The sequence below is a fragment of the Pan paniscus genome, chromosome X (assembly GCF_029289425.2).
Source record: "Pan paniscus chromosome X, NHGRI_mPanPan1-v2.0_pri, whole genome shotgun sequence".
In the NCBI taxonomy this organism is placed as follows: Eukaryota; Metazoa; Chordata; class Mammalia; order Primates; family Hominidae; genus Pan; species Pan paniscus.
The window spans coordinates 10,368,942-10,385,173 of record NC_073272.2 but is presented as its reverse complement, the minus strand read 5'-3'; the positions used below and the strand labels follow the sequence as shown (position 1 = coordinate 10,385,173).

The 16,232-nt window shown below is 38.8% G+C and overlaps 1 protein-coding gene across 1 annotated transcript in view; it reads left to right on the top strand.

The window, feature by feature from the left end:
• The window catches only part of ANOS1 (anosmin 1), a 199,684-nt gene that overhangs the window by 26,295 nt on the left and 157,157 nt on the right, over positions 1-16,232 (top strand). The window contains exon 2 of the mRNA XM_008959454.4: positions 5,834-5,881. Within this exon, the coding sequence (XP_008957702.2) occupies positions 5,834-5,881 (48 nt within the window). The remainder of the gene's footprint in view (positions 1-5,833; positions 5,882-16,232) is intronic.

The following is a 16,232-nucleotide window of genomic DNA, read 5'->3' as shown; positions in this document are numbered from 1 at the left end:
CAACATAGGTGGACCGTGATGGGGTAGCATCTGGCCTAAACAAAGTGGCCAGCATTGATCGGGGGTTTATTGGCATCCCTGATGCTAGTGGGCAGGGTTCTTAGAAGTTCATAGTAGAGATAAATAGCACAGCACATGATGACTGATACAGGTAAGAGCACAGAACGGCTGCAAAACCTTGGCATGGGGGCAATTATTTTAAGAAAAACAGGAAACCCAGAATCCAAAAAGGAACTATGGATGCATTTTGAGGGCAAATATATATGTGAATGCATGGATGCGTGCATCTGTGTGTGTGCATGCATATAAAATTTCCTTGTGGAAAAACCTCACAAACAAATGCAAAAGATGAATGAGGGGCTTGAGAATTTTTGCAATAGACAAATGATCATTGAACCTAAGTGATACTAATAGTTGCTAAAATTAATTTTAAAAATGGTGAACAATCCGCAATTAGATAAGGTAAAAGAGACAGACTATCCACGGTAAAGGAAAATAAATGGCCAGTCAGGAAATTAAAGTAAAAATACCAATACCATTGCCCACTCATCCTGTTGGCAAATGTTGAAAAATTGCTTCCACCCAAGGAAAAAACAGAATGGAAAGGCATCCTTTTACTGCAAGTTTTATTTGTATTTTAGTATTGCTAAAATACTGTATCTTAGTATTTTCAATACTAAATACTTTTGAGTCTCACTATAATAAGACTGAATCAGTTAGTCTAGGGTGAGTATTATCCGTTGTGAGCTGGGAGATATTAAGTCTAGGATTACTCCCAAACTGCTAAAGACAATATAATGGCAAATGACAACAAAATCACATCAATAATAACAAAGGATTTTTTAAAAATCCTGAGCCAAACATTTTGATAAATACTTTACAAGGATTATCTTTTTAATCATCCCAAGCAGCCTATGACATGCTGTCCTCACTAATTTTAAAAAATCATTCTAATCATAATAATTGTCTATGCATGCTTGCCATTGCCCCAAATATTTCTTTGTAATGACAGAGTTTTTCATTTTGTGATTAGTAGAAAATTTTGCTTGAAATGAAAATGCCTTGCTCAACGCAATGTATTGATATTAATTCCCAATTCAAAATAGGCTCTGTGGCTATTGGCTTCCTTCTCATTTTGATGGGTGTGTATAAGCCAATGGTATGGGGAGCATTGAATTGCAGGAAAGAAGGAGAGTTGGTGTGGGGCAGGGCAGGAGGGTTTACACTTGGGAAGGGGAGGTTGGGCAGCTGAAGACAATCTCTGCTGCATCCTTTGTGCTTTTGTTGTTGAAGTTTGGCCATTCAACATACACAGTAGAAGGGAACAAAAGAAAGCTAATCAAGGTGTGTATTAGTCTGTTCTCATGCTGCTAATAACGACATACCTGAGACTGGGTAATTTACAAAGAAAAAGAGATTTAATGGACTCACAGTTCCACATGGCTGGGGAGGCCTCACAATCATGGTGGAAGACAAAGGAGGAGCAAAGCCATGTCTTAAATGGTGGCAGGCAAGAGAGCATGTGCGGGGGAACTGCCCTTTATAAACCCAACAGATCTTGTGAGACTTACTATCACGAGAATAACATGGGAAAAACCCGCCCCCATGATTCAATTACCTCTCCTAGGGTCCCTCTCACATCACATGGGAATTGTGAGAGCTACAATTCAAGATGAGATTTGGGTGGGAACACAACCAAACCATATCAAGGTGTGTCCTGCACAGGGCTTCTCAGGACTCTAATCCTTTATTTTTGTTTTAATTAACTCTCTGATATTTGCTAAATTAAAAATATTATTTCCAGAGATAAAATCTTCTGTAATGAAAATCCTGCAATCTACTTTCTATTTACCTGATCTCCCCTCCTATTCTCTGCTCCACCCCATCCATCTGAACTGCTGCTACCTCAACATATGGTATTTAGGACTGTTGGACCAATCTTCATCTCTCCTTTCAAGGTTATAAATCTGGAAATTCCTTCAAAATCGAGTGTGCATCTTGTTCCTTTCTTCACCTGTGGCTTTTCCTGTTGTGTTGTTTACCATTGAGGTCAATCACTGGCTTTGTCACTCTGCATATTTTACTTGGTTTCCCTGACTACAGGTTTCTTAACTGTAAAATAAATAAATGAAGCTTATGTCATTTTGTGGGATGATTACATGGGGTGAGTATTAAAACATCAAGGCACATTTCTGTCACATAGATTTGGCCACTATAATAATAATAATAGTCAAAGGTGTATTGCCGCGTTAGTGATATTTTTGTCAACCTGTTGACAACAGTTGCTGTGCCTACTTTTGGAACCCCAGGCAACAGTTGCCATGCCCACTTTTGGAACCCCAGTCACTCTTGCATGGCCTCAGAAATGTGCCTTCTCTGTGAGGACCAAGAGCTGCCCTCCCTTGCTAATGTCTTACAGACAGGTAAAGAGGAAACATGGAATCCTGTCCCCAGGGAAAAATCTAGTTGAGCAACCAAGACACAGACAAAATAAAGCATATCATTCAGCAGGAGAGGGTGTGATAAAACTCCAAAGAGGAATCCAGCAAGTGCAGAAATAGCTGAGGTTCCCCTGATCTCATCCAGAGATAAGGTCCTGCCCATCTGCCTAGGAAAAGAAACATCCGGAAGGGAAGGAGGTCTCACCTGTGCCCATGTCAAGGATTCTAGTCCAAGGAGCAGAACCCCGCTGACCTGACTCAAGAAGACTCAAAACCTTCAAACCAAGATGGTGCTGAAAAAGACCTTCAGGAACTGGCTTTGACCTAGTCTCCAAGGTCTGAGGCTGTCCACTTCAGCCCTGAGTCTCTTTAGAAGGTGCCTTATTGCTTCCCATCACTGGTTGGGGAGGAGCTTGGAACACTCAAGTTGAATCCAGGATGTGTTCAGACAGGTGTCGTCCTTGGAAGTCCTGGCAGGAGCCAACTCTGCACAGGGGAAGCAGGGGAAGCTTTAACTATGAAACCCCTCTAGCATATAGCCCTAATATTTACTTCTTCTCAGCCTTAACTCCCAATAATTCCTTCACATACCTAGGATTTTAGCCAATCCTCTATGAATCTACACACCGTGCAACATGCTGAGGCTGGCTGTCATGTAGGAAGTTCTTCAAAGCTGCCCTGCCCCAGCCCCCAGCTTCTGCATGCTCAATGCCTGGCCCCTGCTTTTTGCAGTTGTCACGCTGTTTATGACCATCCCCTAGTCAGCCTGGCCCCTCTGAACTTTTAGCTTATAACCAAGCCAATGGCTCCCTTTATAAAACTTCAGTTTTATAAAAGGGTATGTTATGCCCTCTTACACGCTTTCTCCTAACATCTCATTTTCCAGTAATTGAACCACGCCCATCATTTGTCCAGCATTGGCCTCTGCCCAATCTAATTATTTATCTGATGTAATCCCTGCCAGAAATCATACCGAACTTCACCCTAAGCTGTTCGTATGCGTCTCCAGCTTCAGACCTTACTGTCTCTATGGGGGGCATAGATGTCAGGGGAGAGATGAGGGCCCAGATGTGGATGTACGGAACTCAGTAGGTGGTAGGTAGGTTCATAGGAGATTGGCTAAAATCCTAAGAATGTGTTGGAATTATTAGGAGTTAAGGCTGAGAAGAAGTAAAAAGTAGGGCTATATGCTAGAGAGGTTTCATAGTTAAAGCATTCATATGGGACCGAGATCTTTTAAGCCAATAATCTTCACATTGAAGAAGAAGATTGCCAATCCTATACAGCTGAGATTTATTTAGTGGTTTGGGGGGGATCCTATAATTAAGCTATTACTGGGAAGGGACATATTCAGATATGTTATTGGCAGTGGATGGGCAAAATGTGGTATATCCATGTAGCTGAAACTGACAGTCAAAAAGATGAAGTACCAATATATACTACAATGTACATGAAGCAAGATTGCTGTAGCATTTAGCATCAAGAAGCCAGACACATATTGTATGATTCCATTTATATAAAATGTCCAGAATAGGCAAATAGATAAAGACAGAAGCAGATTTATTGTTTGCCAAGGTAAGGCAAGTAGTGGGGAAGACAGAATGGGAGTGATTACAAATAGGTACAGGTTTCTTTTTGGGCTGGTGAAAATGTTCTACAATTAAATAGTGGTGTTGGTTGCATAGCTTTCTGAATATACTCAAGTTGTACAATTTAAATGAGTGAATTTTGTGAATTATATCTCAATAAACTTGTTATAAAAGTATTTTCTAAAAGATATTTTTTGGTTCAATTTTCTTTTCTCATAACTGCAAACATATATCATCTTGCTCTGTCAATACTGGTATCCTTCATATTAAAAGTTTAGACGTTCAAACATAGGAAATGGGAGATTTTGTTTCATCTCCACCTTGAACTTCAGAGAACTAGAGGTCATGACATTTTAGCTATTGGGTGATGGTTTCTGCTAGCTTTGCTACCTATTCTGGCCTAGCATAACCTGACTTAAAAGATCCCAACCAGAGAAAAAAATAATCACCAAAATCTTAGTTATGTGGAATACAGAAATTCTAATGTTCAGGATAATAAATCATAGTACAATTTTATTTATTTATTTATTTTTTTGAGATGGAGTTTTCCTCTTGTTGCCCAGGCTGGAGTGCAATGGTGTGATTTCAGCTCACTGCAACCTCCTCCTCCTAGGTTCAAGCAATTCTCCTGCCTTAGCCTCCCCAGTAGCTGGGATTACAGGCATGTGCCACCACACCCAGCTAATTATATATTTTTTAGTAGAGACAGGGTTTCACCATGTTGGCCAGGCTGGTCTCGAACTCCTGACCTCAGGCGATCCACCCGTCTTGGCCTCCCAAAGTGCTGGGATTACAGGCGTGAGCCACCACGCCCGGCCCCAAATATTTGTTATATATTGAGTGTATCTATTGTTTCATTTAGTTACCCCAGTGGCCTGATGCATGAGATATTGCTGTTAGGCTTGCTTTACTGATGGATAAACTGAGGCATGGGGATGTTAAGTCTCTTGTCTGTGATCATATGTTTTGTGAAAGAGTAAGAGAAGGCTTTTCACGTGGGATCTGATATAGTTTGGATTTGTGTGCCTGCCCAAATCTTATGTCGAATTGGAAGGATGGGCCTGGTGAGGGGTAATTGGATCATAGAGGTGGATTTCCTCCTGGCTGTTCTCATGACAGGAAGTGAGTTCTCACAAGATCTGATGGCTTAAAAGTGTGTGGCACTTCCCTTTTTGCTCTCTCTCTCTCTCTCTCCTGCTCTGCCATGGTAAGATGTGCTTGCTTCCCCTTTGCCTTCCGCCATGATTGTAAGTTTCCTGAGCCTCCCCAGCCATACTTCCTGTTAAGCCTGCAGAACTGTCAGTCAATGAAACCTCTTTTCTTCATAAATTACCCAGTTTCAGGTAGTTCTTTATAGAAGTGTAAGAACAGACTAATACAAGATCTTTCTCCCAATCCCAAACTCTTATTTCTGTAAATTGGTTGAGATCAAAAGCATCCACAATGCTTAAGTTGTAAATTTCTCAAAACTGCTGACTATTGGCGGAACGTCTAGTGTTCATTTACCTGCTTCACTGCTCAACACACCATCAAAGTTGCCTCAGACCCTTTTTCATTTCAGACAGCTTAGAATCTTTAGTATTTTATATGTCTTTGTTTACATCATGAAATCAACAAAATGAAACTTATATTACAAACACATTTTCTATCATTGGAAGGGAAGGACAGCAGGTTTTGCAAGATTGGGTATTTGTTAAAATGCAAATATTCAAAAATTATATGCATAAATTATAATTTTAAATTAGAAATCTGTGTATGTGTAGCTTTCTAATGGATCAATATTTTTCCTTTTTCTTTTTGCAGAACAATGGTTCCCTGGTTTGGTGCCAGAATCACAAGCAATGTTCTAAGGTACGTTTCCTATACCTGTATGAATGGTGCAAAAAACTTTTAGTTTTGGAATAATTATAGATTCACAGTAAGTTGCAAAGACAGCACAGAGAAATCATATATGCCCAGTTTCCACCAATGGTTACACTTTAAGTAATTGTAAACAATATCAAAAGCACAAAATTGATATGCATGCAATGTATGTATATGATTTTGTGACATTTATCATGTGTAAGATTGGATTTACGTAGCTACCACTGCCATCAAGATACAGGTATCAATGGTTCTATATACTACTGTATTTTATTGTTGTTTGTAATTTTCTGTTAAAAAACATTAAGAAGAAAATGCCCTCTGGTTAGACCAGAGAAGATTTAATGTATTCTATTTATACTTATGTTATTTTGCATGTATTTTGGTTTCTTTGTAGGAATTGCTGGTTAAATAATTTGATTTTTTCATTAAAGAGTCTCTTTTCCATTTTTGAGTATTCTTTGCTGCACACTAAAGTACTATAAACTTTATTATGTTACTTATTTATATGTTTGATATAATACAATTCTTACCTCAATCCCAATACACCAAAATCTTTGTTTTTTAAATATACATATGATGGTACTCTAGCTCCAGTCTGAAGTAGGTTTCGTAATCAGGTTATGTAAATGAGTAAAGTTTACAAAGTTTGCTAAAAACATTGGAGCAAAACTTTGGGATCATAATAGTGTTTCATAAAATTTATTTCATGGATATTGCTTTTAGTCCTAAAATAGAAATACACCTTATTTTATAAACAACAAGTAATCTAAGGAATATATAATAATCTTGAAATAGCATATTTATGAAAAGGATTATTTTGTGAAAGGTCTTTCAAATACATACAATAAATTATTATAGAATAATATTCCTAAACCAAAAACTTTGTTCTAATGATGCATTTCCACAATCATGCTCACTGAATACACGAGTGTTACTTTAAAATAGAACAGAGTTCTTACGTGAATGTTAAATAATTTGATGAAGATAAGCTTTGCTTATCTCTGACTGTCTAGATACTAGGCAGGAATGAAATGCCTGGTTACGGTCCACTTACTCTTTTTATGTAATGTCCTAAGCATTTGTTCTGTCCAGACATTTTCTGGTATTGATTATATTAATTGGTCTTCAACTGGAATTTTAGATAACTTTTTCATGCCATCATTCCAGATAAAGCACATAATGCTATGAGGTTGATTAAATTTCATAAGTATTCTTTTTGTGCAGTGTCGTATTAATCGTGTATTATAGGAATGATAATTTGTTACATTGGTAATACTTCTTATTTAAGCACTCATTTTTTCCATATTCCATCAAGAAATTATCTTTTGCAGACTTACAAGGAATTTGATTAGAACAGGCTTATTTGAATTACTTTAAAATTATTGCAGTGAAAGAAATTCGTACACTAGGGATCAAAGATGGTTAAACCATATTTTGCAAATGATTAATCAAGGCTGCCATGAGAGACTTTGAATTTCACAAGGAAAGAAAGCAATCCTTTTTGTCAGAATGCAAAAATCAATCAATAAGTCACAATTAAGCCCAACTGAAACTCTGGAATATATTACAAAGCTGACAGAAATTGAAGGGTTGCCTTTAACTTGGGATCCTTGGGAATCTTTGGGAATGAATCTTGCTTATTAATCAAAGTTTGACTCCTTTGGATGTTAGCACGACTGGATACCTGTGCAGATAATTACAATTTGCATTTCTTTTGGGATTCATGAAGTACTAGGTGGGCTTTTTCTCTTAATGCGTACGTTAATGAGGTTACTGGTAATCCGTAGTCACATAGTCATCAGTTTTACAAATGGGAAAATTCAGGCATGTGCATATTGATGATGGTTCTGTAATCACTCAACAAACCAGTAGAGACATATACATCCCTGTCTTCTACACTGTGTTTCTTACAGGCCAACAACTCTAGAAACCAGTTTGTACAAATATAGGGAGAGAAAAGTCAGAAAAGTCAGAAAAGTCAGAAGCAGTGTTAATGCTACAATTTTCCGATGATGTATTTTAAAAGATTAGGTTTGCATAATGTTTTCTAGAAACCACGCGCTTTTTAATCAGTTCTGGTGACCATCTGCAAAGCCTGTCAGCTCCTCCTTCAGAGCCCCTGTGGAATAGATCTCATCTAACCACTCTTCCCACCTCCAACCTGCCATTCTCTTTGTCTGGGATGAATCCAAGAGCAACCTGATGGGTCTCCTAGCTTCCACTCTGACCCCAAAAAATCACATTTCCTCATGGCTGCTGGAAAGACCCTTCAAACATATAAGTGGCATCACACTGCTATCTACCTTAAACCTAATGATTCATTTCTGTCTCACTCAGACTAAAATCCAAAGCCCTATTCTGATTCTCACTGGCTGTCTCTTGACTGCCTGTGCTCTGTCCCCAACTTTGATGTTGTTTTTGTTGTTTGTTGGTTTTTCGAGATGGAGTCTTGTTCTGTCACCCAGGCTGGAGTTCAGTGGTGCAATCTTGGGTCACTGCAACCTCTGCCTCCCGGATTCAAGCAATTCTCCTGCCTCAGCCTCCCGAGTAGCTGGGATTACAGGCGCCTGCCACCATGCCTGGCTAATTTTTGTATTTTTTAGTAGAGATGGAGTTTCTCCATGTTGGCCAGGCTGGAAGAAAACATTTTAACTGTAGAGATTCATCTCTGTGCTTCATCTGACTTCGGGTATGCTGGGTTCCACATAATGGAATCAGCACTATGAGCTCAAGGGTCTTTAGCCCCTGCACCACTCAACCCTAGAGAATATAGAAGAGTGCCTATTGTCCAGCACAGGTCTAGGCCAGTGGTTCTCAACCAAGGGCAATTTCCTCCCCCAGGAACAATTGCCAATGACTGGAAATATTTTTGATTGTCACAGTTGGGAGTGAGGAGTTACTGGCATCTAGTGGGTCAAGGCCAGGGATGCTAATAAAGAACCTATACTGCACAGAAAAGCCCTCCCACAGCAAGGATTATCTGGCTCCAAATATTAGTAATGCTGAGATTGACAAACTCTGGTCTACACATTTGTGAAGTTATAAAAGAAATTAAGAGCATAGTCCTCAGCAGTTTTACTTTATTTATGAAAGAAAATAAATGTGTAGTTTACTGAGCACAAGGTATGTGCCAAGCACCTTTTTAGGGGCTCATTATGTCTAGGAATTCTGATTGTCATCATGTACTCTGTATAACACTGGTGAGAGAGATTGCTCTTTGCCTACTAATCTGGTTTCTCCTCTTCTCTGCTAATCGAAAGCTCATTCCTCACCTGAGCACATTGTCACCTTGCGTTAAACATCTATATTTCCCCAAGCTCCATTGCTTCTAAATATGGCCAGTAACTAATTTCTTGCCCAAGTGGAATTATTGTGAAGAAATTTCAAAATGCTTCTTTTAATGGGAACTGATTTAGCTAGAAAATGCACTCATTTGTTCTCTTCCCCTTGTCTTTCCCTGCTTCTTAGAGGGCATACCAATGGCAGGGGCCCCAGCAGCTCTCTTGGGCCATGAGGTACTTTTGAGGATGGAGTCCAGGCTGAGAATAACTGACAAGAAAGATAGAAGGAACCTGGCTCTTAGATACTGTGGGGCCCCATACCAGCCTTGCACATGAAGAGGAAATACCTTTCTATCTTGCTTAAGTTACTGTTATTTCACATTTCTTTTGTTCTATGAAGATGGAATTGTGTGTGAGTGAAATTAATCTCGGCTTCATCTTGGAATGACCACCTTCATGTCATAGATGCTCAGAAAAGGTGGGTGACTTTCTTACAAAGTCACTTTACTAATAAGTACCAGTAAATCCCCTACACAGGATTTGAACTGAGTTCCGGTGGAATTAAAAGCCAGTGATTTTCTCATTGTATACCTCACACATATGAAGTCTTATAGAATAACTTTTTAAAAGTTATGAAAGATCTCCTGCTCAATTTAGTGGTTGATTGTCTTGATGCACTAGGTTTTTTTTTTTTTTTTTTTCCACCCTTATAGCTACTGTGAATAGTGTAACTTCCTGGCAAAACTGTGACCCAATTCTAGCAAATGAGCCATATTTTCTCTTTCTTGCTTTTATGTTCCTGTTGTCTGGTGGGAAGTCAGAAAGATACAGCCTAAAGATGGCCTACTCTTCTGATTCAGCTTCGTTTAGGGATACATAGTAGATTCCCGGGGAAATAGATTCCTTAGATATTCCTCCATTAAGGTGATTTTTCTTTTCTTTTCTTTATTTTTTATGTTGAGAGAACATTTAACACATAAGAATGTGGTATGCCCTTGGCCACTCCAGAATAAACTGTTCGCAAAACTGACATCTAAACACAGTTTCAGTCTCGGATGATTCAGGGCAAACCATTTATTTATTAATTTAGAGATGGAGTCTCGCTCTGTGTGCCAAGCTGGAGTGCAGTGGCATGATCTCTGCTCACTGCAACCTCCGCCTCCTGGGGTCAAGCAGTTCTTGTGCCTCAGCCTCCCCAGTAGCTGGGATTACAGGCACCTGCCACCATGCCCAGCTAATTTTTGTATTTTTAGTAGAGATGGGGTTTTGACATGTTGGCCAGGCTGGTCTCAAACTCCTGGCCTCAAGTGATCTGCCCCCCTCAGCCTCCCAAAATGCTGGGATTACAGGCGTGAGTCACCATGCCTGGCCAAGCCTTTTAAAATATATCAAATCTATCCTAAAACGATGCCTTTACAATCACTTATTTTTAGTAGTTCAATTTTAGTAGTAAGTAAGTAATAAGATCACCTATTTCTAATCAAGAAAGTAAATATACACCTTTGGCATAAAAAATAATGTATTTTAAAAATTCTATCTAAATATGTTTTGCAAACAATTTTTATCTTAATTTCCTTTTTTTCAGTCCAAGCCACACTAAATACTTTTGGAATGAAATATTACTATAGTAATGTAAAACATACTGATAAAACGTGATATATTTCCATTCTAATAATATTTTTAAGTTGGTCCAATCTTAACAATGTACATTACTTTTATTTTATTTTATTTGAAATGGAATTTCGCTCTTGTTGCCCAGGCTGTAGTGCAGTGGCACAGGCTTGGCTCACTGCAACTCTGCCTTCCAGGCTCAAGTGATTCTCCAGCCTCAGCCTCCTGAGTAACTGGGATTACAGGTGCCCCCCACCATGCCTGGCTAATTTTTGTATTTTTAGTAGACAGGGTTTCTCCATGTTGGCCAGGCTGGCATCAAACTCCTGGCCTCAAGTGATTCGCCTACCTTGGCCTCCCAAAGTGCTGGGATTACAGGCGTGAGCCACCATGCCTGACCTATTACTTTAAGAACCTATTTTCATTAACCTTTCTCTTAAATAACAAATTACTCCATGCCAAATATAATGTAAATCAGATCCTATTTTTTCCCATATATTATAATGTTGTGGCTGTTCAGCCCTTTTATTTATGTTTCTAGTTTAACATTTTCTTTAAATACATTTCATTTGCTCGTTCCAATAGAGTCTGATTAATCCCATTTCAGTAGATACTCACTGAGCATCTACTATGCCCTAGGCCCTAGTGATAAAGTGATACAAAGGGTGAACTTGGTCTTTGCATTAATTTTTTACTTTTTTGCTCACTGAGAAAATTCCCAGATATTGTTACTTCATCCATTCTTAAAAATTCATGCAATATTCCAGCCTGGGGCGGTGGCCCACGCCTGTAATCCCAGCACTTTGGGAGGCTGAGGTGGGCAGATGACAAGGGCAGGAGATGGAGACCATCCTGGCCAACATGGTAAAACCCCGTCTCTACTAAAAATACAAAAATTATCTGGGCATGGTGGTGCACGCCTGTAGTCCCAGCTACTTGGGAGGCTGCGAAAGGAGAGTCACTTGAACCCTGGAGGTGAAGTTTGCAGGGAGCTGAGATCCAGCCTGGCGACAGAGTGAGACTCTGTCTAAAAAAAAAAAAAAAAAAAAAAAAATTCATGCAATATTCCTTATGAGTCCCCATTACTGTACCAATGGGGACATAACCACCTTCTCCCCCTTACTTTGCCCATTAGAGCATTTGTGTACCTTTAGAATCCATTTCTGCTTTTTCTCTTTGCTAATCTCACAATTCTAACTCTTTTCCATCATTCTGAAGTTCCTCTGTACTCACCCATTAACGGTTAATATGTGAATTACCCAGTCTCTGTTAGGCTCTGCTCATGGTCTTAAGGCTCAATTCTCATGTTCGTAACTTATTTGGTACTCTGGGATGGAAATATTTGATGAAGAAAGAGAAAACTATTTGAGTGAGCCACAGACACATGGATCCTAGGCCTGACTATGTTAAGAGTTAGATGGCTCCTCTCAGTAAGGGAACGTAGGTGATACAGACCACTGAGATCATTGTTTGCATGAAGGATGGAGAGAAGAATTCTAAAGCTAGAGAGAATATTTAGGAATATCCAGTGCAATTCTTTCATTGTGCGCTTCAGGAACCTGAGGCCTGAAGCAATGATATATCCAGCCAAAGACAGCCTCCAGCTCAGAGGAAATGCGTATTCTTACATTCTATTTTTCATTGTATGTAATTTCCCTAAAAGCCCACTTAGGAATGATTTGGAGCATTTGACAGGAAATTCAAATTCATGGGCAAGATGCCCTGGTGTTTAGTCATAGCACAGAGTCAAAATATTGTAATGAGCCATGTTAACATCTATGTTTCCCAGTGGCTTTTTCTGGTAGAGGAGGACAAATATCCTTCTCTCTACCCATCCTATGTTCATGACTTAGGTCCTTTTAACACAAGATAGATTAAGAAGAGAAAAACTTGCAAATTTATTTAGTAAGATTTACATGCTGTGGGAGTCTTCCTAAATAAATGAAGACTCCAGTAAATGGTTAATTCTGTGTATTTTTATAGTAGCTTTGATGAAGAGTGAATACTGATGGAGAAATATGATAGGACAAAAAGGGTGTGATCTAGTGTAGATAAACTGGGGAATTTAGCAAGGCCTGTTTGTTCAGGTTCCTCTCTGTGACCCTTCATCTTCAGAGATGAGCATGTTCCTTTCTTCCAGGGATCGGGAGGCCCTCACATGAGTGTCTTCTGACCTGCTTCTTGGGAATGTTGGAAAAGCTTTCCTAAGCTGTATGCCCTGCATCAGGGAGAAGCATATGTGTGGGTGAGGAGGGGAGGTCAGAGAGACTTTCCTGCTTCTGTTTTTTTAATATGCCAAGGTGCCGTATTTTGAGTAGTGTGTCCTGAATCCCATCATCCTTTTCAATGTAACTTTTCATTAAATGCAGTGTTCTAGGATAAGGGTTAGCAAATGACTTCTAAAAAAACACCAGATAGTAACCATCTTTGTCTTTGCAGCCCATAAAGTATCTGTTGCAACTACTCAACTCTGTTGTTGCAGCACAAAAGCAATACTAGAAAATACATAGACCAAGAAGAGTGGCTATGTTCCAATAAAACATTTTTTGTAGATAGTAAAATTTCAATTTCCTGTAATTTTCACATTATAATATTTTACTTATTTTTTTTCCAACCATTGAAAATGAAAGAACCATTCTTAGCTTACTGGTTCTACAAAAACAGGTGGCAACCTGGATTTGGCCTGCTGCTGTAGTTTGTCAACCCCTCTTCTATGACATTACATTCACACAGACAAAACTAAACCCAAACAAAACAATAAAAATGCATTCTTCTGACAATACAAAGACATATCTTAAAATATTTAAAGTCAAACAAAAATGGACAGTTTCTGACATAGCTTATAGAACATTGTTTGTCAAACTGCAGGGATTTGAAATAATGAATAGTAAACAATAGTGAAAAAAAACTTCAAATAAATCACAGCTAATTTTTGAAAATCCAGTGTTAAAATGTGATGATCAGAGTCAAGAAAAATTGTGAAAGATTTGAAAATTGGCAAAAGTAAAGATTATTTTTCTCTGTATTGCACTTCTCCAAGTTCTGTCCAGTGTTCAGTGCTTTGAACTATTTTCCCACTCTGCAAATGGTAGAAAATTGATAATGAAAATAACTCTTGTCCATGAAAATGCAAATACATTTTGTCTAATGGAATGCACTTGATGCTTCATCCAGGAATACAACATTTTGCATATATTTGTAAATCCATTTCAGCACCAGCATTCCTTATTGACCCCATTCATCCATCCATCCATCCATCCATCCATCCATCCATCTTAATCTATCATTTATCTGTCTATTGTCTATTTATCTATGGGATTTTTCCTTTGAATCAAATGTAACATATGACTATTTCTTGAGTTAAATAAAATCTTTGGTACATTTCCATCTGATATTTGCATGAGTGTTGTCTTCACTTTATAAAATATTTCTCCACTTTGGGAGGCCAAGGCAGGCGGATCACGAGGTCAAGAGTTCAAGACCAGCCTGGTCAACATGGTGAAACCCTGTCTCTACTAAAAATACAAAAATTAGCTGGGTGTGGTGGTGCACGCCTGTAATCCCAGCTACTCAGGAGGCTGAGGTAGGAGCATTGCTTGAACCCAGGAGGTGGAGGTTGCAGTGAGCTGAGATCGCTCCACTGCACTCTAGCCTGGGCAACAGATTGAGACTCTGTCTCAAAAAAAAAAAAAAAGATTTCTCCTTTAACCTTCAGCTCAGAGTTACGTTTCAAAACCTTGCATCTAACAAACAATGGCATGCCACTTAGTAACAACCACCTATCTGTGGGGAGCCTGCATGCTTATCTTTCTGCCTTTGGGTGCCAGAATTCACTGGCTTGACTTTTGTTCCCCATTTGGTTTGGAGTGTATGTGTTGAAAAGTGGTAATTTAGGGCCCAATCTTGGTGCCTTGGCTTACAGCTTTAATCTCAGTGGGAGTTCAGTTCTTATAAGGGTACAACTCCTAACTGTTAGTGATTTTCCAGCTTTATTCAGAACCAAGTTTAGAGGTGAGGAAGATTGGTTTTGCTTGTATAAAAATCTGGACAGCTTCATTTGCCATCTGTGAAATTTATCGAGTGAGGGCCAAACCTCTGAAACACATCTGAATATGACTGTGGAAATTTTTGTTTTGTATGAGATGCTTTCTGTGATTTATGTGGTAACGACTGTAAATCCATAGAGCCCAAGGAAGACATTTCTTAGGAGCAAAATGAAAACTCAGACATACATGAAAATGCACCGTGCCCCAGTACCCAAGAACCAAAGGTGAACGTTTTTTATCTGATTGCAATTCTAATATGTAGTGGATCAAAATTTTAAATGTTTAGATACTTTAGACCTGTTGCAATACTTACTGATGCTTATACTATATCTCTTGACTTTATATATGATACATTTCAAGAATAATGTTGCTGTTCACCAAGCATCTGTTGTCCAACTTATTGATTTCCTTTGGAGCAAACAATGACTTCACAGCCAAATCACGTTTGACAATGATTTCAGGAGAAGTGCAGGCTTGTGTAATTCAAAGAGAGAGATTTGTGCAGAAAATGTCTCAAGTCAGGTATAATTAATTCCCCTTCATTTTGGATATTAATGTTATTATTTCCACAAGTACATGTCTTTACTTACATGAGATCATGTCTTTATTTTTCAGGAGAAAATAAATATGATGTGAGAATAAACATTAGAAGAGATAAGAGAAATATTCTATTATTTCCTTAAACCAACATTTTGGACTTAACGTTTGTGTAGAATGCATGCGAAAAGAAATTGTTAGTGTGTGTGAAGTTTCAACTAGTGTTCTTTTGAAAAAGCCATCTTATGTACAATATTATATTAGCATGATTAATATAAACCACTGGATGTAAATTTCTCCAACTGTCCTATAGCATGTTGCCACAAGATAATTATGAGTAGCCTTGGCCTTTTGTGCTTAGTAAGACATGAAGTCTCTCTCTCTCTTTCTCTCTCTCTTTTTTTTTTTGTTTTTTTTTTAAAGCTTTATTGCTCACACAGGGCCTGTTTGGTAGTTTCTTCACACGGATGTGTGTGACAACAGGGTCTTGCTCTGTTGCCCAGGCTGAAGTGCAGTGGCACCATCTCGGCTCGCTGGATCCTTGACTTCACAGGCTCAAGTAATCCTCTTGCCTTAGCCTCCTGAGTGGCTGGGACTACAGGCATGTGCCACCATGCCTGGATAATTTATTATTATTATTATTATTATTATTATTATTATTTGTAGAGACAAGATCTCACTATGTTGTCCAGGCTGGTTTGAACTCCTGAGCTCAAGCCACTTGCACACCTCGGCCTTCCCAAAGTGCTGGGATTACAAGCATGAGCCACGGAGACCGGCCTGAAGTCTGTCTTAAGGGAGTTGATGGAATTGAAAATTAAGTTAGGGCTGGACGTGTGGCATGATTTATAAGTAATTCAT